General features: G+C 52.5%; 1 protein-coding gene across 1 annotated transcript in view; it reads left to right on the forward strand.

Moving 5' to 3' along the window:
• The first annotated feature begins 400 nt into the window (after positions 1-400).
• LOC122385603 (nascent polypeptide-associated complex subunit alpha, muscle-specific form-like) overlaps positions 401-27,367 on the forward strand; it is a 41,509-nt gene continuing 14,542 nt past the window's right edge. Inside the window, exons 1-5 of the mRNA XM_043373983.1 lie at positions 401-1,117; positions 1,364-1,495; positions 1,691-2,152; positions 2,312-2,431; positions 2,596-2,802. Coding sequence (XP_043229918.1) covers positions 401-1,117; positions 1,364-1,495; positions 1,691-2,152; positions 2,312-2,431; positions 2,596-2,802 — 1,638 coding nt within the window. The remainder of the gene's footprint in view (positions 1,118-1,363; positions 1,496-1,690; positions 2,153-2,311; positions 2,432-2,595; positions 2,803-27,367) is intronic.

Raw genomic sequence — 27,367 nt, forward strand, 5'->3', positions numbered from 1 at the left:
CTCGAAGACACAGGACATTGGCGCTGGAGCCGGTAGTTCGAACCTCCGGCCCATCTTTTTGCGGCGGTGACGGGCAGGTGTCGGCTCGTTTCGGTCCAATCGCCGGTGGGGGGACGGGCTCGTATCGCCCCGCTGTGGCCGTGGGATGGGGAGGGCCGGCGGCGTCTGTCCTCAGTGGGGCGGCAGCCGTGTGATGCCGCCATACGGCCGTATATCCGACAGCTGGTGGCCGGCGGACGATGGGCGCGGCGCGCCGCCGCCGCCGCCGCCAGTGGTGGCTCGCTGTGCGGCCTGCGAGCACGGTCGACGGCCGGCGGCGCCGCCCGGAGCCGCGCGCAGCCCCCTCCGCCGGCCGGACACGCCCCGGCCCGGAACTGAGATCAGTGGGTAGCACGGTGGCATGGCAGCCGAGCCGGCCCCGCTCAGTGGCCGGCCCGAGTGGCAACAGAAGCTGCTGCAGAAGAGGAGCGTCTCTGTGCGGCCGGCCGCCGGCAGCGCTGCTGGAACGCCGCCGCATCGTCCGCTCTCCGTTCCGCCAGAGCGGCGCACGAGCGGCGGCTCTGGCTCGGGCGGGACGGCTCCGAGCCGGCGCCGCGCCGGTGCGCCGCCGGATTGGAGCGCGGCGCGTGGCGGCCCGGCCGGCGGCAGCAGTTGGTCGCGAGACGCCGGCCGCGCGGGGTCGGTGCCGGCGCCAGTCACGGAGCACGGTGGGCCGGCGGGCGCAGCGCCGACGCACGGCAGTCAGCACAGTCGGCGCAGCGGGCAGTTCCGCGCAGACACCAGCGACGCATGGCGCAATAGGGAGCTGAGGATGGGCGTCAGTGTGGCTCCGAGTGTGGCGACCGGTGTGCGGCGCGGCTACCCGCGCTCCTACAGACTGGCCGGCCGGCCCGGACACGAGAAAATCACCATGGAGGACTCAGACTCGAGTAGCGAGGAGCTGCGCTATGGGCCGGGCATCGTGTCCCGGCTCAAGGACCGCTACATCTCTATGGCGATGCGGGAGGCGACCCGACGTCCGTCTCTGCGTCGGGTGTCCAGTCTTGAGCACATTGCCAATGCCACGGAGGAGGCTAAGGCAGCTGGAGCGGGGGGAGCGGTACCACTGGACGTCCGGGTGGGGCGGCGGTCTCCGCCCGAGGTCGGGGTCGACTCGACTCCATGAAACGAGCCAAATCTGTGGGCGACCTGACCGCAGCGCGGCCTTCCGGTGGCCAGCCGCTGGCGGACGGAAGCGGCCTCTGCAGCGTCGAGACAGGAAGGAGCCGCAGCCACCACCGCCGGACGCGCTGCCGAGAAGATAGTCATAGTGGAGGAGTCGGGCCGTCGGCCGGCTGCGCCGCCTGTCCTGGTGCCGCCCCAGGGCAGGCCGGCACCGATGGCCGAGTCTCCGCCGCCGGGCGAGGACGCCCTGCCGCCGCCCGACACCGTCAAGACGGTCAAGAGGCTGTTCGAGCCGTCTCCGCGGCGTCCGGCGGTAACGCGCACCGTGCAGGTCAGCTCGCGGCCGTGGCAGATCGGAGCGGCAGGACGCGGCGCACCTCCCCGGCGTCCCGGCCGGCGCCTCTCTCCGCCCGGCCGGCCGTCAAACCGGCCTCGCCGGCGCTCAAGAGCTCCAGCCGAGAGAAGGTGGCCGCCGGGACCGCCCGCGGGCCTCCGCTGAGGGCTGTGCCGGTCCCGGCGCCGTCAGCTGCCTCCCAGCAGTCCTCTCTCACCCCCAGTGAGTCAGAACCATGACGGACGGCGAGCGGCCTCTGAAGATGTGCCCGACCTGGCGCCCCGCCGGCCGGAGAAGCTCACCTCTTGGAGCCAGCTGCGGCAGAGCAGTGTCAGTGAGGGCACTCAGACGCCCAGTCCTCCAGGCACCCCCTTGGTCATCTCGCCGGTCGGCCAGCCCTCCAGTCCGTGCCGACCGCCGGCCGCCCTGAAGAAGTCCCTCTCTCGCGAGTCGAGTACCGAGCCGGCGTCACCCTCCTCGTCCCCGATCAGACGCCAGGTGGGCATCATCAAGCCGAACCGCAAGGTGGAGGCTCGGACGGACGAGTTCAGCCGGCGCAAGAACACGCTGAACCACGTGCGCAACAGCGTGGTGGAGAAGGAGATCGCTGTGATCGGCACCGAGTACCTGAAGCGCCGGGAGGAGGAGGAGCCGGCGCCGCTGACCAAGCCGGCGCCGGCGCTGAACGGTGCCAGGGAGACGGAGGAGAGCGCACCGCCGCCCGCGCTGCCGCCCAGGAAGGCGGTGCTCGAGCCGACCAAGACGCTGCCGCTGACGATCGATACCGCTCCCCCGCGGCCGGCACCCTTCCAGGGCATCATCCTCAAGCCGGTGCCGAAGTCGGAGCTGGCTCGCCCCGAGGAGCCGGCTCCGTCGCCGCCGCTGAAGCCCAAGGCCCGGCAGCCGGAGCCGCAGCCGCCGGCTCCGGAGCCAGTCAGGGAGCCGGAGCAGAAGACTGCCCCGCCGTCCCTGGCCAGACCTCAGCTGGTCACTGCGGCTGTTACCCGACCTCAGCCGGCGGCTGTGACCCGACCTCAGCCGGCGGCTGTGACCCGACCTCAGCCGGCGGCAGTCAAACCGACCTCAGCCGGCGGCAGTCAACCGACCTCAGCCGGCGCCAGTGGAGACCAAGTCCCAGCCGGCAGCGCCCTGCCCCAGAGATCGTCAACAGAGCTCCTGCGCCGGCGAAGCCGAAATGGCACCAGGCGGCCGACACCACCATGACGTTCAACTTCACCAAGCGCCAGGAGGTGCCTGACTATGTGGAGGACGACGGCCTCATCATGCGGCGCCAGCTACCCAAGGTGAGTCCCCAGACAGGTCACGAGAGCGTGACTCGGTTTGCTTTGCCAACTGCTAATGCTGTCCGAGTCCTGGAACCGCAGCATAAAACACTACATGACCGGTTTCTGATCATACATCCTAGAATGTATGCATCTTTGCTGAAGCTCTTCAAAATCTAAGTCTGCGGTTCTCATGCTCGATCTTTCATATGCAGCTAGCGTATTTTGGCATGGTGCATGAGCGTGGTATTTAAAAATTCACCGACCAGTTTTTCGGCCATGAGAACGGATTTGGGAACTGTCCGCCTTCAACAAGGCTGGTGTCTGAACCTTACTTTGGTGTAAAGTATGTAGCCGAGACGAACACATCCTTTCTGAAGTCGTAAAGCTCCCAGTAATCCCAAGTTTTCTTGATTCGTAGAAAGGTTTATTCATGCGAACCAAACTGTCCTCAGTCAAGTCAAGGACGCCGTGTTTTGGTACACGTGTTTTTGTAAACGAAAACAATGATGAATGCACCTATTTATCCGTATTTTTGTTGTATGCCCGAACAATGTCGCCGATCAGAGCTATTCCACCGATGACGCGAGTTGGACGTCATACGGATACTTTTTTATATATTAGCAGTTTTACGATACCAGTCTGTAGGTATGCATGCATGATTATCCTTGCATCGTCCTGCTATATTTGTAGGCATGGTTGATATATTTACTGGTATGTTTATCATTGTTAAATTCGTAAACGGACTGTTACGGACTTCAAACAATGTGGCACGGTGCTGGGTATTGTTATTCGCCCTATGATCACAAGTGCAGGGCGCAGTTCGAATTAGGTCGCTCCCCCCCCCCTTGGACCGGAACTGAGGGGTGCGGTGCCCAAGAACGGTCGCCACGGGCCACCCTCCGCCGCCAGCGCCGGCCGACTCACGGAAGGCGGCCAGGACCGCAGGGTAGCCAGCCGTCCGTAACCAGCCCGTTAAATCAGATCTGTTCAGCGGACCCGCCGGCGTGACACGGCGGCACGAGTCTGTCCACTCGAGGCCAGGCTGAGCCGACTTGGTCGAGGAGTGGTGTAGCACGCTACATCTTGAACATTTAACGTAGTATCTTTTCGGCACGGCTCGGTCCGGCAGTCCCTCTCCCTCGCAGTCCGGCCACACGCCTAGCTCGCTTTCCCACACCCAATTCCCCCCCCCCCCCCCAGTTCCCCTAATCTATCACTGTCCGCACAGAATGGGCAGCCGTTAAACTCCATTAAGACGCGCGCTTTTGGAGACAGCTACCGCAGGATGAACGATTCGAACCCCAACAAGTAACAGCTGGATCAGTAACATTGTCAACAGCTCATGGACCCACGCCGAGGACAGATAACGGCTGGGAGCGCTGGATCAGTAAGATATGTCAACAGATCATGGAGCAGTGTCAAGGATGGATGCCGGCTGGAGCACACAGCCTCCTTTGTCGGGTACATCAGCCCAGGGTGAGTGACCCTGGCAAAACAACCGGGTGACCGACCTCACAATGGCCTCATGAGGTAGTTCCAGAGATCTCCGCAGAGGAAGAAGGCGCTGACTTACGGCCACACCCGGGCCAGTGGGCGGAGCAAGAGTGACGTCACAAGGGGCGTTGCCGGCAGACGAAACGGAAGGAAACAAAAGTTTGAATAAAATGAAATTGAAGAATCAAAATTAAAACTCGAAAATCACAAACCTTTCGGGGATTGTTTTATGCCAGCGATTACTAAAATGATAAAGCACTCAACACGAAGACGATTCGACGGCCAAAAATTGCAGGCACAGAGGAGCAAGGTGACTAAACAGGACAGAGGGCGCCATCTTACGGCCCCACCCACCAGAAGAAGGCAGAGGAAGATGACGTCGCAAGGGCGTGGCAGTCACCCCTCCCCCCCCCCAACTATAAAAGGGTGCGCCACCCAACCAGAGGAGAATCACAGTCGAGCAGCCGAGAGTCACAGTCCACAGCTGGAGCCGGAGACGCCATCTGGGAGCCGCCGTCAGTCCGGGTCACCCGCGAGAAGCCTCTTCGTTTCGAGTGACCAGAGCCGGAGGACAACCGCCGACGCTTGAGACCACACTGAGAAGCGGAAGCGCAGAGAACTCCAGAATGTGAGTGTTGTTGAAAAGTCTGCTCAATCCCAATCCTTGCCCCCCCCCCCCTCTGCCCAGCGTGCCGTGCCCGTGACGACTGCCAAACATTTTCGGTTACCATAAAATGCACTCTCAATTGGAATTGGAAAACTTAAATTACTTTGAACTTATTGGTCCAGACACCCTAGTAGCATGTTAGGATCTGAATTTCGAGGTCATGTCAGAGTCGCCAGCAAACCGTTATTGTCAGTGGGAGTTCACGATTAGGCCAAGAGCGAGATCCGAAAATTTACATAAGTAGCTCAGTGTCACGAACGCTGAAATTGATGACAGGATGCGTGACAACGTTGAAATGTCTTTGTCTTCGGTCAAGATGGTTCGTTCGATTTATTATGGGCGATGGCCAGGTGCGTTTTGAGGTTGGAACGTTTGTGAAATAAAGGGTTTAGATTCGTGCTGTACTCACTAAAAGTTGCATTGCGAAATCATTGGTAATATTGCTGTAATCTAAAATGGAAGCTAAAATGGAAGTCGAAATCAATTATAGAACAGGTAAATACGTTTGAAAGGAATGTAATGTTTAAGGTGGCGACTGATTCATGCGATCGATCTATGAATATGGCTATGAATTATGATTTGCGACAGATACGAATGCTTGAGCGTACGGCGGAATTTTTCCTGTTACTTAGGTGCATAGTTGCGAGCAGTGGTTTGAGGTTGACGGTTTGACACTTTGCGACTTTAGATGGTCACTTTGCGTCATTGAAATTGCGAAATGTCGAGTAACAGGTAGATGTAGAAATGTTTGTGGTTAGAACTAATATGCGACTAATATAGGTACCGATCGTTGTGCTTTGTAGAATAAATACTAGAAAGGACCAGCTTTGTTGGGAAACGATCAAATGGGACAGGAGTAAAAAAAAAAAAAAAACTTACGTGGAATGGAGCTGATGAGATGTCGAACAGGGAGATATCGAAGCGATATTTTACCAGATTCACACTCACTGACACAGCCGTTGAATCTCCCGGCCCGAAGAGACCGCACACACCAGTACTGCACCGCGAGTGATGACGCGCCCATCGCGGCGCGGCCTTGACAACTGTCGACTGTCGACGCGGCGCCGGCCGGCGGCCGTCGTAATCGTCGTTCCCGACACGGGCGTTGAGCCGCCAGAGGGCGCGAGAAGCAGCCACAACAGGGGCAGTGGGTTAGCCGTAATTGGGGCGCGGGCGGTAGGTGAAGGTCACGTATAGGAGTCTGGTTAGTTGCGGAAAGTTGCAACGGGATAAGAACGTAGACAGTTAAATATGATATGCTATATGATATCTAGGACTGCACTTCGTTTGATGCGCATTGTTTACTGCTAATAGGATGATTTAAATTAGATTCCCTATGAAAGGCTAGGGACCCTATGACAATATTCTGGCACTCTATAAAGATAATTTGTTTAGGTAACTAGTAGCCCATCAGAAGCTATCGAACGAGTTTCAAGGAGGCATTTCCGTTTGAGCATTCAGTAATTCACTATGGTACGGTGGATCACAACCAGACGGCAGATCGATGCGTGTTAATTGGTTCTAGATCATATGTCTGATTAAATCAGAGCGGTTCAAGGTCTGCTAGGATTGTATACGAGAACTGATGATAAGGTTCACGCGTGTAGCAGCAATTAGGACTTGAGATTACGATTAGATTTGGTTAAATTATGCGTTTCTGCTATTCGCGTTCTTGCGAGTTAGCGCCAATAATTACTCCAACAATATTGGCACAGGGCATTGTGAGGCACAGACGGCTTGTTTGCCCGCCTCCTATGGCGTAACGTTTACCAGCATGACTGTATGAGACACAGATGCACTTCTCGAAACCCACGTCCAGACCGGAATAATAAGAGGGACACACCGTCACGTACGCAGGGCATATGCACGTTTTCCGCCAGTGGTACCGGCCACTGTTAATTTTCCCGCTTAGGTAACACTGGGTGAGAAGGCAGTGAGAGGTTTCTACGGCAGGGGGGAAGGGGAAGATTGGCACAGTATGCAGTGGAGAGTAAGTTATGCCAAAGGTAAGAAGCCGAAGGTCAGGGGTGAGTCACCCAAAGGGCGGATAAGGCGAGCCGTAGTGTCCCGGATAAGTCCTCATACTTATTTCGTAAAGGTACTCTAATCGGTACTGGACAGCCTCAGGGGAGGGAAGAATGTACTCCAGGACACGTAAGGCCTTGAATAGTAAATCCCATGGTTAAGGATAGTTCCAGGATATGAACTAGGGTCCCTGGGTCGTGAACGGGAATGTTACACGCGGACCGGAAGAGGGCATAGGTAATCTCTCCCGGTAGAGAGATAAGTCGGATATAAATCGTGTATGTGTGTACCATAAGTCTATCGGTCGTGTAGTGAATCCCATAAATTAGTAGGGTGGATATTTATGCAATTATTCTGGACGGCCCTGCGGTAAGTATCTTTGTCGCCGGTTAGCGGAGCATGCATATGGATTTCGGAAAGAGACATTTATCTCGCCGGGGAGATCGCTATTAGTCAGGCACCTAACGCCATCGGAGGGAATTCGAGGGGCGCTAAATAAATTTGGGGTGAATATATGACGAACGAACGTCGAGAGAGGATGAGAGTGAGAATGGTAAAGGATGAATCTTAGGATAAGGCCGATGGGAGTTTAGCGAAGCTCAGTTAGGACAGTCAAACTAATTAATCTCGAGGGCAACTTAAAACTAGCAACGCTAATACGAATTAAGTGGGCAATTTTCTTAATGGGAAGGCCAGTGATATAGGAATGGGTGACTGGACGAATGATCACATTCAATTTATCAATGTAATTACCACCCATATGTTTGGCAGTGGTCATCGGGACTTCGAATGCCCTGTCCTTCACCTGCCCAACTGTGCCGCAAACCCAGCTGATCGGATACCTCTATCCCTAATCCGAGCAGTGAAGAAGCATCTCGTGCATCATGGTCTATACAATGAACAGAATCATCAAGCCTCTAAATTAAAAAGCATCTTCCATCAGATGTATTTGTATGCAAGGTGGATCTCTAGACATCTCCCTCAGGTGGATCTCAACACCATCTCAAGATCTCTATCAGGTGGATCTATATCTACATCTATCTCAGGATCTCATCACTATCTGGATCTCTCTCTAGATCTATCTCGGGATCTTTTCCAAGACTCTCAAGCTCCCCTGTTCTACCAGTTCAACTATCGAGTTCATTCCGGCAGCGAATCTCTTTTCTGCTACACCGCCGAACAGCAGTGGACCGCGCTGTTTGATGAACCTCAAGATGCAGCTTTTTTATTTCTGTACTTTTCCTTCCCTTCATTCCCTTGCTACAAATGGCGCCCAAAACGTGGGGATTTGATAATTCTCAAATTGTGAAGCTGGTAGACTGGCACAAGCCGCCGAACCCGAAGTTGATGAATTGAAAGTCAACCGTATGGAGAAGAGGAAGAAGTTGAAGAATAGAGCAGGTGTTCGAAATACCGGCAGCAGTGGAAATGAGCGTGCTGCAGGGGTCGATATGAAGAAAGAGGATGAGCTAAGCTGTGTGAAGATGATGAAGCTTATGATGGTGGCTGATGACAGGGAAGTTGAAGAATTGAGCAGGTGTTCGAAATACTGACAGCAGTGGAAATAAACGTGCTGCAGGGGTCGACGTGAAGGAAGAGGATGAGCTAAAGAAAGATGTGTGAAGATGATGAAGCTTATGATGGTGGCTGATGAGAGGAAGCGGTCTTACGAATACTGAAAAGGACATAGAAGAAGTTGTTGAAGATAAGATAAGGAAATGAAGCTGTCTCATGAACAAAGGATCAGACTAATACAGAAGACAGGCCGAAAATGAAACTTGACAATTGTTTGCATCAGCATATCAATTCTTCTACGTTCTGCTGTACAACAAGTCCAAGTCTCGGTCAGCTGCTGTATTGCAAAGGAGAGCTCGAACTTTCTAGAGTATTGAGGATAAAAGGACAGCAATATCAAAAGCAGAAGAGGAAGAAGAACAGGCGAAATCCTCGTGTTGTACTGAATCAAATCAAACACGGTCGTCTTCACAACACAGCCAAGGCGATTATCATGTTGGTGAACGAGGAGAGGGTGCCAGGATGCTGCAAGACCAACTGCCAAACGATCCATTCAGATGGGCTGCTGCAGAGATCACCCACCTGGGCTGCTGCGACGGCGGTCACCTGGTCCGCCGAAAGGTCGCTACCTGAGCTGCCACGGAGGTCACCAGTGCTGCCACGGGGATGCATTGCCCTCGCGTGCTGCCTCGGAGGTCACTCACCTGAGCGGCCGCGGAAGTCGCCTACCTGAGCTGCCACGGAGGTTGTCACCGGGTCTGCCACGAAGGTCACCTACCCGGGCTGCCATGGAGGTCACCCACTTGAGCTGCCGCGGAAGTCGCATACCTGAGCTGCCACGGATGTCATCTGTGCTGCCACGGAGGATGCATTGCCCTCGCGTGCTGCCCCGGGGGTCACTCAACTGAGCTGCCGCGGAAGTCGCCTACCTGAGCTGCCACGGGGGATGCATTGCCATCGCGTGCTGCCTTGGGGGGTCACTCACATGAGCTGCCGCGGAAGTCGCCTACCTGAGCTACCACGGAGGCTGTCACCGGGTCTGCCACGAGGGTCACCTACCTGGGCTGCCACGGAAGTCGCCTACCTGAGCTACAACGGAGGCTGTCACGGGTCTCCCACGATGGTCACCCAACCGGGCTGCCACGGGGATGCGTTGCCCTCGCGTGCTGCCTCGGGGGTCACCCACCTGAGCTGCCATGGAGGTCGCTCACCTGAGCTGCCACGGAGCCTGCCACCCGGGCGGCCACAGAGGTCGCGGCAGGGCCGGCCATGGAGGTCGCCTACCCGGACTGCCACAGAGGTGTCATCCACCTGGGCTGCCACGTAGGCTGCCCACACGGGCCGCCGTGCAAGCTGCCCACCCGGGCTGCCACGGAACCCGCCGTCCGGGCTGCTGTGGAATCTTCCCACCCTGGCTGCCGTGGAGGCCGCCCCACCCAGGCTGCCACCCGGGCTGCCGTGAAGGCTGCCCACCCGGGCTGCCATGGAGGCCGCCACCCGAACTGCTGTTGAGGCCGCCCACCTGGGCTGCCATGGCAGCCTTCACCCTCCTGAGAAGCCACTTACCGAACGGCCACCGACGACATCGGGCTAACCAAAGTGGTTGGTGCCCGTGACCCGGATCTGGTGAACGACAAACTGAGGTGGGGACGAGGAACAACAGGTGCGTGTGTGTACTGTACTAGGTATACGATGTCATGTTGTAGGCGTTGCTGAAGATCAGATGATTGTGTAGATTTAGATGAGTAAGGGGTATGACTTTTCTTCGTATGAGTTGCGAGGACGCAACTAGGGTTGTTTGGACTGAAGATGTAGCACGCTACATCTTGAACATTTAACGTAGTATCTTTTCGGCACGGCTCGGTCCGGCAGTCCCTCTCCCTCGCAGTCCGGCCACACGCCTAGCTCGCTTTCCCACACCCAATTCCCCCCCCCCCCCCAGTTCCCCTAATCTATCACTGTCCGCACAGAATGGGCAGCCGTTAAACTCCCATTAAGACGCGCGCTTTTGGAGACAGCTACCGCAGGATGAACGATTCGAACCCCAACAAGTAACAGCTGGATCAGTAACATTGTCAACAGCTCATGGACCCACGCCGAGGACAGATAACGGCTGGGAGCGCTGGATCAGTAAGATATGTCAACAGATCATGGAGCAGTGTCAAGGATGGATGCCGGCTGGAGCACACAGCCTCCTTTGTCGGGTACATCAGCCCAGGGTGAGTGACCCTGGCAAAACAACCGGGTGACCGACCTCACAATGGCCTCATGAGGTAGTTCCAGAGATCTCCGCAGAGGAAGAAGGCGCTGACTTACGGCCACACCCGGGCCAGTGGGCGGAGCAAGAGTGACGTCACAAGGGGCGTTGCCGGCAGACGAAACGGAAGGAAACAAAAGTTTGAATAAAATGAAATTGAAGAATCAAAATTAAAACTCGAAAATCACAAACCTTTCGGGGATTGTTTTATGCCAGCGATTACTAAAATGATAAAGCACTCAACACGAAGACGATTCGACGGCCAAAAATTGCAGGCACAGAGGAGCAAGGTGACTAAACAGGACAGAGGGCGCCATCTTACGGCCCCACCCACCAGAAGAAGGCAGAGGAAGATGACGTCGCAAGGGCGTGGCAGTCACCCCTCCCCCCCCCAACTATAAAAGGGTGCGCCACCCAACCAGAGGAGAATCACAGTCGAGCAGCCGAGAGTCACAGTCCACAGCTGGAGCCGGAGACGCCATCTGGGAGCCGCCGTCAGTCCGGGTCACCCGCGAGAAGCCTCTTCGTTTCGAGTGACCAGAGCCGGAGGACAACCGCCGACGCTTGAGACCACACTGAGAAGCGGAAGCGCAGAGAACTCCAGAATGTGAGTGTTGTTGAAAAGTCTGCTCAATCCCAATCCTTGCCCCCCCCCCCCTCTGCCCAGCGTGCCGTGCCCGTGACGACTGCCAAACATTTTCGGTTACCATAAAATGCACTCTCAATTGGAATTGGAAAACTTAAATTACTTTGAACTTATTGGTCCAGACACCCTAGTAGCATGTTAGGATCTGAATTTCGAGGTCATGTCAGAGTCGCCAGCAAACCGTTATTGTCAGTGGGAGTTCACGATTAGGCCAAGAGCGAGATCCGAAAATTTACATAAGTAGCTCAGTGTCACGAACGCTGAAATTGATGACAGGATGCGTGACAACGTTGAAATGTCTTTGTCTTCGGTCAAGATGGTTCGTTCGATTTATTATGGGCGATGGCCAGGTGCGTTTTGAGGTTGGAACGTTTGTGAAATAAAGGGTTTAGATTCGTGCTGTACTCACTAAAAGTTGCATTGCGAAATCATTGGTAATATTGCTGTAATCTAAAATGGAAGCTAAAATGGAAGTCGAAATCAATTATAGAACAGGTAAATACGTTTGAAAGGAATGTAATGTTTTAAGGTGGCGACTGATTCATGCGATCGATCTATGAATATGGCTATGAATTATGATTTGCGACAGATACGAATGCTTGAGCGTACGGCGGAATTTTTCCTGTTACTTAGGTGCATAGTTGCGAGCAGTGGTTTGAGGTTGACGGTTTGACACTTTGCGACTTTAGATGGTCACTTTGCGTCATTGAAATTGCGAAATGTCGAGTAACAGGTAGATGTAGAAATGTTTGTGGTTAGAACTAATATGCGACTAATATAGGTACCGATCGTTGTGCTTTGTAGAATAAATACTAGAAAGGACCAGCTTTGTTGGGAAACGATCAAATGGGACAGGAGTAAAAAAAAAAAAAACTTACGTGGAATGGAGCTGATGAGATGTCGAACAGGGAGATATCGAAGCGATATTTTACCAGATTCACACTCACTGACACAGCCGTTGAATCTCCCGGCCCGAAGAGACCGCACACACCAGTACTGCACCGCGAGTGATGACGCGCCCATCGCGGCGCGGCCTTGACAACTGTCGACTGTCGACGCGGCGCCGGCCGGCGGCCGTCGTAATCGTCGTTCCCGACACGGGCGTTGAGCCGCCAGAGGGCGCGAGAAGCAGCCACAACAGGGGCAGTGGGTTAGCCGTAATTGGGGCGCGGGCGGTAGGTGAAGGTCACGTATAGGAGTCTGGTTAGTTGCGGAAAGTTGCAACGGGATAAGAACGTAGACAGTTAAATATGATATGCTATATGATATCTAGGACTGCACTTCGTTTGATGCGCATTGTTTACTGCTAATAGGATGATTTAAATTAGATTCCCTATGAAAGGCTAGGGACCCTATGACAATATTCTGGCACTCTATAAAGATAATTTGTTTAGGTAACTAGTAGCCCATCAGAAGCTATCGAACGAGTTTCAAGGAGGCATTTCCGTTTGAGCATTCAGTAATTCACTATGGTACGGTGGATCACAACCAGACGGCAGATCGATGCGTGTTAATTGGTTCTAGATCATATGTCTGATTAAATCAAGAGCGGTTCAAGGTCTGCTAGGATTGTATACGAGAACTGATGATAAGGTTCACGCGTGTAGCAGCAATTAGGACTTGAGATTACGATTAGATTTGGTTAAATTATGCGTTTCTGCTATTCGCGTTCTTGCGAGTTAGCGCCAATAATTACTCCAACAATATTGGCACAGGGCATTGTGAGGCACAGACGGCTTGTTTGCCCGCCTCCTATGGCGTAACGTTTACCAGCATGACTGTATGAGACACAGATGCACTTCTCGAAACCCACGTCCAGACCGGAATAATAAGAGGGACACACCGTCACGTACGCAGGGCATATGCACGTTTTCCGCCAGTGGTACCGGCCACTGTTAATTTTCCCGCTTAGGTAACACTGGGTGAGAAGGCAGTGAGAGGTTTCTACGGCAGGGGGGAAGGGGAAGATTGGCACAGTATGCAGTGGAGAGTAAGTTATGCCAAAGGCAAGAAGCCGAAGGTCAGGGGTGAGTCACCCAAAGGGCGGATAAGGCGAGCCGTAGTGTCCCGGATAAGTCCTCATACTTATTTCGTAAAGGTACTCTAATCGGTACTGGACAGCCTCAGGGGAGGGAAGAATGTACTCCAGGACACGTAAGGCCTTGAATAGTAAATCCCATGGTTAAGGATAGTTCCAGGATATGAACTAGGGTCCCTGGGTCGTGAACGGGAATGTTACACGCGGACCGGAAGAGGGCATAGGTAATCTCTCCCGGTAGAGAGATAAGTCGGATATAAATCGTGTATGTGTGTACCATAAGTCTATCGGTCGTGTAGTGAATCCCATAAATTAGTAGGGTGGATATTTATGCAATTATTCTGGACGGCCCTGCGGTAAGTATCTTTGTCGCCGGTTAGCGGAGCATGCATATGGATTTCGGAAAGAGACATTTATCTCGCCGGGGAGATCGCTATTAGTCAGGCACCTAACGCCATCGGAGGGAATTCGAGGGGCGCTAAATAAATTTGGGGTGAATATATGACGAACGAACGTCGAGAGAGGATGAGAGTGAGAATGGTAAAGGATGAATCTTAGGATAAGGCCGATGGGAGTTTAGCGAAGCTCAGTTAGGACAGTCAAACTAATTAATCTCGAGGGCAACTTAAAACTAGCAACGCTAATACGAATTAAGTGGGCAATTTTCTTAATGGGAAGGCCAGTGATATAGGAATGGGTGACTGGACGAATGATCACATTCAATTTATCAATGTAATTACCACCCATATGTTTGGCAGTGGTCATCGGGACTTCGAATGCCCTGTCCTTCACCTGCCCAACTGTGCCGCAAACCCAGCTGATCGGATACCTCTATCCCTAATCCGAGCAGTGAAGAAGCATCTCGTGCATCATGGTCTATACAATGAACAGAATCATCAAGCCTCTAAATTAAAAAGCATCTTCCATCAGATGTATTTGTATGCAAGGTGGATCTCTAGACATCTCCCTCAGGTGGATCTCAACACCATCTCAAGATCTCTATCAGGTGGATCTATATCTACATCTATCTCAGGATCTCATCACTATCTGGATCTCTCTCTAGATCTATCTCGGGATCTTTTCCAAGACTCTCAAGCTCCCCTGTTCTACCAGTTCAACTATCGAGTTCATTCCAGCAGCAAATAGCTCTGTTCCTCTACAACCAGCTGAACGACAGTGGACCGCGGTGCTGGATCAACCGCAAAGAAGGCGTTTGATTACCCGCAAGGAAGCAGTTATTATCCTCTCTTTCCTCTTCTTTTCTAAATCCCCTCGCTACAGTGGCTGGTCTGCTGGGACTCATTCCCAACCAGGCTGGCATCGTTTCTTGATTTCTGGGTGGTTTCTCCCAATTACTGCGTTGCATATCATGCTGGTTGTGGTTAAGTTCTCAAGCTATTTCACAAGACGTCGTATAAATGCATAGTCAACTTCCCTTATGTTTCTTGTGTTGGCCCATCAAGTGAATTACAATCGTTCTTCTTCAGGCTACTAGAGATCGCATTTTCGTGAAATTGATGGTCTCTTTGATAGGAAGATTGATTATGTAGATACGGCGAATAACGGGTTTTGACATCTTTCTGAAGACTGATGATTTTCTAGACGGATATGCATCCGCAGAGCATCATTCCTGTGTACTTTACAACACAGACGGTGCACGCTGCACAGTGCACGTCCACTCACAGTTAAAGTTTGCGATAGCGCGGCGGATGCACGGCCTCGCTGTCGCCGGTCCGGCCGTCCGGCCGTCCTCAGTCACCCGGTCACGGTTGGAAGGTTCCGGGGTCAGTGGGGAGGGGAAGGGTCCGCCACCAGAGGTCCTCAACCCTCTGCCGGTGTCATCGATATCTGTTGTCACGACATTCCTTAGGTCATGGCATCACGGTGCTACCTTCACCGGATCACGGGTGTGCTCCGGTCGGGTCAGAGGTGTCTGCTGTCGTGGGGTCACGGACTCACGAGGTCATAAGGTCACCGTCGGGGAATAGCTGACGTAGCCCGCACACGTGTCACGCTCGGTCGTGAGTTGCTTGTGCAATGCGTGGGAAATCGACAGGTTTTCTCTCCGTGACGTTGTGAAAGGCAACGGTCACGAAGCGACTAACGAGGGAGCCCGGTGAAGAATTGCACGTTTTCATCGTTTGGCTGATATGAATTTGGTCGTTACGGTTGATTGGGTTGACGGGGGTCGCTCATTAGGCCTAAAAGGCCACACCCAATCGATATGGCCGCACCCGGCGCCAATTTTGTAATGTGGTTGCGATGATCGCTCTCAGGGAACTCGAAAGTAAGCGTTTCCGGTTTGTAGTATGTAAACGCGTCATATGCCGAGAGACTGGCGTGCTGCTAATGCGGATGTCAGCAGAACCGTCCGTCTCTGGCCAGACTGTGGCCTTGATGAGCTCATCGTTTTTCAGCGGGTAGGTATGCTGTCTGGTGTTGCTAACCACAGACAAGCTTTGTTTTGAATGGCAGTTGGTTGATACCGGGATGTCGATTTGAAGAACAGCACGATCCTGCTTTGGGGACGTTGCTGGCAGCTTTTTGTGATTTAGGTTGTCAATGTTGTAGATTTGACGTTGAAAGTATAGGAAGGTCCTAGGGACAATGCGCGTTTCTACATTGTTATGCACTATGCAGTTACATAATGCGTGAGGCACTTGAGTTTGTTCCCACGCATTTTTGTTGCAAACGCTTTTGTGCCATGCATGGCTACTTAGTTTTTCCTAGATATGTTAGAACTTAGAAGTTCCAGAAAAGTTCATAATAGCGCTATTCTTTGGGACTTTGCACGGTGCACCTGCATTTCTTGCAAACTACGCCGAAATGATTTTATAATTATACCAAAGCATTGGGAACCTGAATCATGTTATCTATGTTACAAAGATATCAATCAAATCATATTAAGATGAATCATGCTTTATGTTATCTATGACCAAAGTACTTATCAGCGGACTCTGAAAAAGGTATCCAATAAAACATAAAGATGATCTGTCCGGACTGAGCCGTGACTCTTCCGTGACGCATTCCCCACCCACTACCGTGACGTCCACCTACCTCCCGTCACGTCGGTCCGTGACCGTGACGTGACGCCGCTATCGGTCGCTCGGGTATCGATAGCGCTCTATCGGCGGTCGGCCGGACATGTCTGTGGCGGGGCTGCCAGCCGCGAGCCGATGGTCCGATACACCAGCGATGACAGCACCGACCGACCGCGATGTCGTGTGCAACAATCCTGCAATGTTGTGTGACAGAATGCCTGCCGCTCTGACCGCCGCTTCTCGGCGCTGCGGTGCCGGCAGTGGTCTCGGTGGGACGGGACTGCTCGACCGTAGCCCGGTCACCGCTGCTCCTCTGTGCCAGTGAGCGGCGGCCGGGCCGGGCCGTTCCCACACGGGAGCGATCCGTTCATCTCCCTGAGAAGGTGCGGTGGGCAGCTCCGGCACCTCACACGCTCTGGGTGGGCCCGGGAGAGCGCCCCTTCCCAGACGTCTGGTGACCTTCCTCTCACACAGTGTGAAGGGTTGATAGATGACGACCTCTGGCGCCGTGGCTTGGTGTTTTTACATCACGGTTTCTCTGTTGTGTCATTTAATGCAAGGCGGTTGATTATAGGTTGGATGCCATGAACCCTGAATTCGTCAAGAAGGTTTCTGGCTGCACTTTTCTTTTGACTGCTAGCCCGCGCGGGGCTGGGGTCTCCAGCCGAACGCGCGGGGCTGGGGGGGGGGGTAAATTTTACCCCCCCCCCCCCTGTTATCTCCCGAACTAATGGTCCGATTTGGAAAATTCAAACGCCAATCGAAAGCTCTCATCACGAACTACTAAAAACATGTACTTAATTTAAAGTTTGAGGTCAAGGTCAAGGTCAGGTCAAGGGTACAAATTGCAAGTTTCTACAGTATCGGCCTTGCACCGTAGTTGCCGAAGAATGGAGTCATGGACTGAGACTGATCGCCCAAAACGTGTTCTTAGGCTACCAAGACAATATTCGTTGCATACAATATCATTCAGAGGTCAAGGTCAAGGTCAGGTCAGGTCAGGTCAGGTCACCAAAAAACAAAATATAGAAAAGGGCATGTGCGACACATGTTTTATGGGTCATTTTACTCATGTAATTCAATAGGCACACTCAATAAGTGATATGGACCACCTCTGGATGAATTTCAGGTCGAGGTCAGGTCAAGGTCAGGTCAAGTGAGGTCAAATTTTGAAGTTGGTTGTTAAAGCCTAAAAAGGTGTCTATCTGATGCAGTTTTTCACGGCGAATCGAATGGTGCTATTTTTGTTTCCGTACGAGGTATAGAACTTCCAAAAAAGTCATTTTTCAAAAAAAAAATTGTGTCGTGACGTCATAAAATTTTGAATAACTCCCACATTTTTGAACCGATTCTTCTAAAATTTGGTATGTAGGTGCACATAGACCACTTCTCTGACATATATTCCGGTTTTTTCGATAGACTCAAAATTTTGGATTTTATAATGATTTTCCCAAAAAAGTCAGTTTTTTGAAAAAATTTAGGCCAAAATCCAAAATTTTCAAAAAACCGAGATAGCCATTTGATAGACAAAGTAAAATTACGTATAACCTTTTTGTTACGTCTTGATTCCTTTAAAAATGAAGATGTTAGCGGCGTTTGAACTTTTGCCGTTTTTGAGGCGAAAATGGCGAACATGACGTCACTAAAACGTTAATTTCTCAAAAATTTTCCGACGGATTTCGCTCAAGTTTTCAGGGAACGTGTCAAATTGATGTAAGAAAAGGTACTGAAAGTTTGGCGGCGCTGCGCGCCGCCGTTTTTGAGATATCGCAAATATTCGCGAGGGGGGTAAAATTTACCCCCCCCCCAGCCCCGCGCGGGCTAGTCATGCCACCTTGCTGATATGAGAGTTATCGGTGCCCAGCCTTAGTTCAGGGGCACTGTGGTGAGGTAGCCCCACCTCTGCCAAACCAGCTTCATGCCACGGTCTACGTAAATGATCCAGCAACTAATCACTTCAATTGCGCCGGGTCATGCTCGCTTCTGCGGCGGAGCTGAAAACGCCGGTAGCAGCGGCGCTGCTGAATCTAACCTCGATTCGCCACACGGCGCGCCGTCTGGCCACATTACGTGCGCCGCGAATGTGTCCCACTGCGGCGAATTCGTCGACAATGCCGCGGCGGTGCGGCGCACAAGTGAGCCGCGTTTGTAGCGTCGTCGCGTGACTCGGTCACCGAGCAGATGCGGCCGGGCTGTGACCCGATTGTGACCCGCTGTGACCCAAATTGTGGCCCGCGGCGCCGCTTTCTCGAGACGACTGGTCACGCTGTCGCGCAGGGTCGCGGTGACGGAGAGCCAGGAGACCTGCTGGGATACGTGTCTTCCGCAGGACCTCCAGCGGCGCAAGGTGTGGTTCATGGATAAGTGGGAATGGAAAACGATCCGCTTGAACGTTGTGACAGCGCATTAGCGAAGGCTGAAAGTTGAAAGTTAACGGCAGCCTTTTCGTTGCCATGGGCTCGGTAAACGTGAGGCAACAACTCAAGGCAGTTATATCAACCTGCCTGGAGCCATGGATTGGCCACTGTGACGCCATAATGACATCACGATGACGTAATTTGAGCTGACATCACAACAGACGTCCGCAGTGATTGTTTAGCAGCGGCAGATGGTTACCGATCTATGACGACGAAATGGTCTTCCTGTGATCATTGTCGGTCACTTGGCTGATAATCAATTATCTTTCGCTTCTGAGCGTCATTGCGACTAATCCTGTGATTGGCACTGCGTGACGTCATCTTCTCATTGTGACGAAAGTTGTTGCAGATATGCCAGTACCGAATGCAATGCGGGCTGGTCAGAGATGGGTGGTAAGGATGCAGTATCTTTTCTACAAAGGTGCCCTTTTTCCTAAGCGAAACGCCGCCGAGATCCGTCACGGTACCGTTTAATTTTGTCGATTTCTTGTTATTATTTGTTCATCGGTTCTTAATAAGTCTATGAATCCGAACATGTTCGTTGTCCGAGCATCCGTCATGGCTTTCCAGCTGAACCCCTGTCCAACAGTCCCCTCGCCCGATACAGCGAGGCGAGCCATTAGCATTTCTCCACGCATGTCACCCGCAGCTTTCCCGCCAGCCGCGTCACTCGGCCCCCAATTAGAGTGCGCGCTCTGGCCACCATTTACTGGTGGCTGGCTGACCCCGGTGACCTCAAACCAGCGGGGCGCCGCGCGAGAGGCCGTCCTCTCTGTCTGTGATGCGACCGGCGCCGCCGACACTCGGCCACCGCCGCCGTCACGTCACGTGACCCACAAACTGACACGTCGCGGCCGTGACCGACCGGCTGTCGGCGGCGGCACTGCCCACGTGACTTCGCTGTGAAACGGCTGACTGCGGCAGCGGCGCCGCCGGCGGCTGGCAGTGTTGATGGGTGCAATTGCGGCAGCGGCGGCGGCGATGCGTCGCGATAGTCACCGACGCGTCACGAACGTCGCTACGTGACTCAGCCCACGGCGGTCACGTGACTTCGGTACCCACCCCACATGGACGGACTGCATGGAAGGGAGCACCGCTGCAGAGAGCAGCGAGGAGGACGGCCGTGGCGCTTTGTAGCCTAGCCGAGTTGTTTATTTTTACGGGTACTGCTAGTAAGCCGTACCGGCCCGTAACGTTCCAGACGGTGGACTTTGAACCTGTTAAGATGACATGCAGCCGCGGCGCTGTTGAGAGCTCTTAGAGTGAAGTTGTAGTGGGGCGAAATTGAATAAAGCGTGCTGACATGCTGCATATATTTAGGGTGCCTGAAGGGCTCAGGTCAGCGAATAATGCAACGCATGACGTTACCGCTATATGCAGATTGCAGAGCTATTTCCTAATAGACGGGCTAAGGTGGTGGATCTCTGTTAAATTTCGTGAAATTTCGGAGCGTTTTCGCAGACATTATTTAATGAAAAGCAAGCCTTGGCATTAATGAGCCCGCTTACAGTGCACTAAATCAGAGTGCAAAAACTGTTCTGGATTTCAATATGCCGATACGTTCCTGTAATGATTACGCTTCCAATAGACCGTGCCGCAGCATCCTTACTGAAGGGTAGACTGTACCGCAGTACTTGGCTGATTTGCGGAACGTGATGTATACCTAATTTGCTTTCATATCCAGAGAGCCGCGTTATTGCATCGCCAGCAGTTGCAGTCATCCTAAATACCTCACGGACGATGATGCGCGACAAAACACACGGGTATTCTAGGAGCACGCTCCCAAGCCAATTAACATATTTATCCTACGAAGACGCTACCGCAGAGGCATTTCTCCGGTCGGTGCCTCGGGACGGGCTGCTCCGTTACCTGGGAACGCGGTCTGCCGACTCGGCACCGTGGCCCTATCTCGGTGTCCGCCGGTGATTGATCACGGGCCGTATACAGGTCTCTGTTGACCAACATTCTCACACCACGCTGTGACGTGACAGACTAAACTTGCCGGAGATTGATGACTCGTGGGGCGATATTAGGGTGTGCTGTGGAGTTTTCGGTGGCTGGTTTTGGATCGAAGAGTCGTGACCCATGTCCACGGCTGAGTCAGAGTCGTATTCGGGGTCGATCGGACTCGAGGACCAGGGTTTAGTGTCCGTGGCCCTGGCCACCAGTCAAAGCTTAGTTTACTACCGGAGTTCCTAGGACATTTTCAATTCAATACCCATGCGCATGATTTGAAAGAAGCCATTTGATCGTAGATGGGCTGAGTGTTGGGAGGAATACTGCGCCGAAATTACAAGCTAAAACTACATCGTCTATGTTTGATTACGTAAACTGGGCGTCCGATGAGCAATGTGCGGGCTGCGGAACCATCTCAAATTTAAGGCACTTCACAGTTCACATGGTCTGCAACGCATTGTTTTGTCCGATTCTCGAGTATTAGAAAATCGGCGTTCACCGCGCAAATCATCGCGACGCCAGCTCTGTTTTCGATCCAATCTGCACCGTCGCAGGAGAACCACCGACGTACTGACGGCACGATCTCGCCCTCTCGTGTCGCGGTATCGCAGCGTCTATCTGTAGTCTTCGTGGCTGATCCGTTGGGGAACTGCTGCTGCGCCTCTGGGCGCGACCGACCTTCGCACGTCCTCGACCTTTGCTCCGGCAGCGCCACCGGCCGTCAGAGCAGAGTGACACCGGTATCGCCACTTCATAGCTGGTCGGTCTGTCACCGGCAATGACAGCGACGAGACATCGACAGACCGGGACTCGAGTAAAGAATGGACTCAAATGCTGCACCTAGCCACGGTGAGGAATCATTAGTGACTTCACGGTTGTTTGTGGAGTTGACAGCTTCTAGTGAAGTCATCGGCGACGGTTGACCTTGGCAACCTAGCTCGCCGTCACCGAGCACCCATCATCGTTACCGACACGGCCGTCACCGTCCGTCACGGCCTATCATCGGAGGCGATGGGGCGTCGCCGGTCCAGCGCGCGGCCGGCCGCTGTCGTTAGGTTACCTCACGGACGTCCGAGTGGAGTCCGCCATCAGGTGGTGGAGCCGCTGCCGGCGCGTCACCCGCAGCGAATTGCCGCTCCCTTTCGCCGCCGGATGACGCCGCCGGCCGCCGGATGACGCTCGGTGTCGGCAAGAGAGTCACGGGTAACTGAGAGGGATACAGAGCGGCGTCAGTCAGGTGGTGTCCCTTCACCGCACCTCAGGGGGTCGAGAGGCAATGGGAGTAGATTGGAGACCGGTGGTGAAGAAATGATGTCCGACGGTCTTTCGTTGGAGCGATGGTAGCTGATGATCGGTCTTCTAGTAGCATTTAAGTGAAATTGTATTTAGGCTTGGTTTTTCCAATGATGAAACTTGAAAGCACCCTATGATTTGTATAAGGTAGTAAGGGCTGAAATACTTTGGTTGTGAATTGTGATATTGTGGAACTGCTGTTACGACACACTATTGCTTTAATTTATCATCATTTCGGAAAAGTATTGAAAGCAGTTAAACCATATTTGTGCTAGGGATTATGTAAGCATAAGTATCTATATTTTTACTCCTTGTCATATCGACCGGTCCATCTTCACATTCCATTTCATTTGACATCTAGAATGCCGTCCTAGAAAGTGAAGTCGACCTTACATCACCGCGGCTGGTAATTAGGCGCCGACAGGCTGTTAGGACGGGCGTGGTGTTCTGTTTTAATGAGTTGATCCGGCCCAACTCGACGGGACTCGCTGTAGAACAGAGCCTGGTGGGTGTAATTCGCCGGGCATCCGTCATGGTTTGCGGTGGATCCTGACTTAAGAGAGTTTAGCGTAGTGAGGAAAATCATATTGATGATTATGAGCATATTTTTAATTGACCTAATCCTCAATGTAATCTGAATAAAATGACAAATAGCAAAAATTCGGGTATATTCGATCACAGATCTTTGTCAACCGATACCAGCAGGCGCCACAATTGTAGATGTCAAAATACTTTTTGTTCAGTACACATGCACAACAGTAGATATGTCCTCAGGGAAAAGATTTATGGTTGGTAATTCTAAAAGTCGCAGCAGTCAAACATAATATGTACAGGGAAAAACCTATACACAAGATTAAAGTGCGTGTGTGCCTAAGCATATACGAATTTAAGATGAAACAATACTTGCGGATCAATTAAATGGGCAGCAAGTTACACTCTTACCCTGGACAAAGTTAGGGCACATATAACATTTACACTGTGCGAAACAATTAAATGAGCATATATACATAAATGAACATTATATACGTAAATGAGCATACATGAGCGTATTATCATACTATGACTACTCATACCCTGGACAAAGTTAGGGCGCATACAGCATCTATGCGCCCTAACTAACAGCATTTTGCTATTTGTCATTTTATTCAGATTACATTGAGGATTAGGTCAATTAAAAATAGGATCCTGACTTAATTGGTTTCCAAGTGGAAAAAGAAAACTGTTTTCGCTTGAAGTTCGATAAAGTTTCTTATAACCCAAGTGAGTTCTTCAGGATCATCCTAACTTCAAATCCTAATATCTGCATATCTATTTCGCTTGCAAATAAGACTACGTCGCGAGGAGCTGCCGGTGGCCGCCATCTTTTGCGCGTAGTACACTGAGAAAAATCCTGACTCCGCATGACACCCCCAGGGGGAGTTCACCAAAACGACACCCCAAAACTCTCAGGTGGTACTCCTCATTACACCCCCTCTAAAACTCTCCATTACACCCCAAAACTTCCCTCGAGAAACTCTCTGTAACTCTCCCTACCGTTTTAGAAAACTCTTCATTACTCTCCTTTACCCTACCAAAACAAACAACATGCTCCCTGAAACTCCCTTCCATTACTCTCAATGACTCTCCTACTGCCTCATAATTACTCCCGATTACTCCATTCCATGATTCCCCAAAACTCCGTTTACAGCTTCATGGTATACCTCTTGTTACTCCCCATCAAACTCACCCAAACTTCCCATCACTCCACTCCAGCCCCTCCCCCCCCCCGAAAATAAATATTGGACGAATAGCGTAACCACCCAAAGGTCGTGTACCGAAGCACAGATAAAAAATATATTTCAAGAAATGTGTATTCATAGTCCGGGGCGGTGGGAGGCTTAAAAAATTAACAAACGCTTTCGACATCCCGCCACCGCACGCTCTCCGGGATCTCACTCCATATGCTTCACGGTCGCGAGTTTTGATGTTAAGAATCCAAAAGGCGGCCTACCACAGCAGGAATGCTTGGTCTGGTGGTGCCGCTACCCTACCACCTCCTGGGCCTCGACGAATACTGCGTCTTCTTCGTCCGGCTCTCCTTTCACGATGGTGGGATGGATATTTTGCTGGCCTCCGTTGGCTTCCGACGTGTCTTGCGGGATGCGCTGCAGGCTCTCCAGCTCATCCCCTGCAAAATGTTAATAACCATGAAATTATAGGTACACTTAACATTGCGTGGGAGGAAATGGAGGAGAAAGAAAAAAGAGAAGAAGGGGAAATAATGAAGGAGAAAGGTTGGGAAGGAGGGGAGGGATGAAGGAAGGAAGGAAGGAAAACAGGAAGGAAGGAAGGAAAACAGGAAGGAAGGGAGGGATAGAGGGAGAAAGAAAGGGAGAGAGAGAGAGATGGGAGGGAAAGAGGGAGTGAGAAAGGAAGCGAGGAAAGATGGAAGGAAGAAATGAGGGAGGAGACTGAGAGGTAGGCAGATGAGACAAGATGGACGAGACGAGACATACGCGACCTCAAGTGTTGGCACTGATACTGCATTTCGGCACATGATGTCAAAATAATGAAAGCAAGAGATTGCAAAGTTAGCATACTTTTATGCACTACAATTTTGATAAAGTTAAGTTTCAGTGAAAGTCTAAAGGGCAAGTTAACAGCCTCCATCTTAGTTGCAGACACAGTAGGGCAATGCTATAAAACGTACCTACTTGAACGCTCAAAAAGTTGAGCAGGTCGCTAAAAATAAGCTAAGACGTTATACGCTGCATAGGTAACCATGTTAACATTAAAGAACGAATTCAATTATGAACACTTTCTAAAAACATACAACAATTTAGACAAAATTTATTTAAACATGATGGTTTGTCGGTGGTTTTCATCATTCATGGGCAGTGGCAGTGGTAGGTAACTGATTTTTTTTTATATATGTAGTAGGGGCTAGGAAAATCAAGGCTTTTATGCCAAGATAGTTTTATTTTCTGGCTCTCCTTTGCAAGCCCTTCAAATTTGATATTTGTCATTGGTTTAGATATTAAAATAATTGGGCAATAACAATAGGATCCATGACGTGTAAAGCTTGTGTAATCCTAACTTTCCAATTTATTCGAGGGAAATAATGTATGATGTTTGCCAATACCTAGAAACTCAGAGCATGCTGTTTCCGATCTTTATCTCACTCAGGAACAATACAAATCAATTACCCTTACAGAGACCATTCCAGCCCATCAAGAACATGGGGTTACCATATGTTCTCATCACAGCATTATAACACTTTGCACTATAAAAGCATGATGAGAAATACAGCTAAGCTTACCTTTAAATCCAAAGTAAGGTCCAATTATCCGTCACTGTATAGGTCAGGTCCGTCTAAGTCAACACGCTCTTCACTACCACCTCGCCCGCCGCCCCGCACAACGTGCTGTGCTAGTATCATCCTTCATTTCCACTGTCGACATGCCGATGAGTCATATTCCGCGCCAAACACAGCTGTCCGTCCATTCAGTGGTCTGCCGCGCCGCTCAGCATTGTTCCACCTCCCGCTCGTGCGGGCTGGACGGGCTAACAGAGGACAGGGCAGGGCCGCCGCGGCGCCAGAGGACGCGTGGGTGGGGTCGGCGGTGGCCGGAACTGCCGCTGCGTGGGAGGCACCGCCGGCTAACAAAGAACATCACCCACAATAGGAACGGCACAGACCCGGCGACCCGGCGCGCAGAGACGGCTGTCCATGTAACTCGCTGATACTCAGTGAGACCGGCCAACTTCGGAGGCCGTGACGGCTGACTGCCCACACTGAAGTACTCGGTGGCGGAGTGGCGGGCCGACACCGACAGTCGGGCTGTCAGGGCCGGCTGGCTGACCGGAAATGGGGTGGGGTGGGCTGGATGCGACAGTGGTCGCGCCACCAAATCCGGCCACTGTCGGGGCACACGGACTGGGGAGCTTTGACCAGGGCGAGTCGGGACTTCCAGTGGGGGTTTCGGTGCATGGACAACGTCCGGGCAACGTCTGATAACGCCAAGGAACGTTTTTGTATTTTTGTTGTCTTATTAGCATTCAAGACTGCTTGTTAGCTTCGCAGTCTCGTTCTCTTCTTTTCGAGCTTCATTCACCATTGTTTGTTTATGAGGAGGTGCCCACGATTCTTCTTTGCACGCTTGTTGCGTCCTCGTTGCGTTTTCTCCCCGTGGTCTCCTTATGCATTTCTTTCTTGAATCAATTATCTCGCAACTGTCGTTTCTAAGAGCGCACCTGAGCCGCGCTTTGTCTCTCTGTTGTCTCTGTGGCCGCCCCGTCTCCTCTCTGACCCTGTTTACCGTCCAAACTCCGGCGGTACCCGTCCAAACTACATGTAGCCCCGGGCAAATGCCTCCGTCTGCTCTACATGCTCGCATATCTGTGGAAAACGCCGCCACGCCGCGCGCTGCCGACGGGAAACTGCGCAACTTCCCCCACTCAGGTCACGCCACGGATCCCTCACCGGCCGTCACGGGTCGTCACGGCGCTGCAGGACGGGCGCCGTGCCGACGTGCGGCCGCCCCCGCCCCCGCCGCCGCCGCCGCCCGGCGGATGACCCCAATTGCCACCGGCCGGAGGAGCGGCGACCCTCAGCCCGGTTCAAGCAGGCGGCCTTTCACAATCGGTCATCTGTGCGCTCGCGCGACGGAAGCGGGACGGGCGGCTGAGGCGGAAGGGTGGTGACATCACAGGCAGGCGGCCGGGCCGGCTCGGAGACACGTGGGTCGGTCCGGCTTTGTGAGCGGCTGCAGCGTGTCTGCGTCTGGATAGACGGCGGGGCTGACCCGGCAGGCACGGTGGCTGGGGTACGGCAGCGGTTTTGGGTGATTTTGAGGTCCTGAGATTGGTTCGATGGTTTTCTGAGCATTTAGGTACATCTCAAGAGCCAAATGACTAGGGCCGTTTCCCAGGACTGTTATTGGCCGTATAATTAACTAGACGTAACATGTCTGATCTCCAGACTGTGATTTAGTGCAATCTTTGTCATTTGCGGGATACGGAGAAGTCGTATTCGCGAAATTAACAATGTGGGTTGTTGCCCTGCTGACTGTGGGCGCCTTTGTCACCCGCTGGTGTTCAGCCGGGCTCAGCCAGGGTAGGGGAGAGCGGGGCCAGTTGAAACACGGGGTCAGATGAAACATGGCTTTATTTTCAACAGTATGCAACATATGGCGCTGCCGACACCACTGCGCATCCGCGCTCGACCAATTCCTTTGTCAACGGCGTTTGGGCAG

This window comes from Amphibalanus amphitrite, unplaced genomic scaffold, assembly GCF_019059575.1.
Source record: "Amphibalanus amphitrite isolate SeventyFive unplaced genomic scaffold, NRLGWU_Aamphi_draft 000224F_arrow, whole genome shotgun sequence".
Lineage (NCBI taxonomy): Eukaryota > Metazoa > Arthropoda > Thecostraca > Balanomorpha > Balanidae > Amphibalanus > Amphibalanus amphitrite.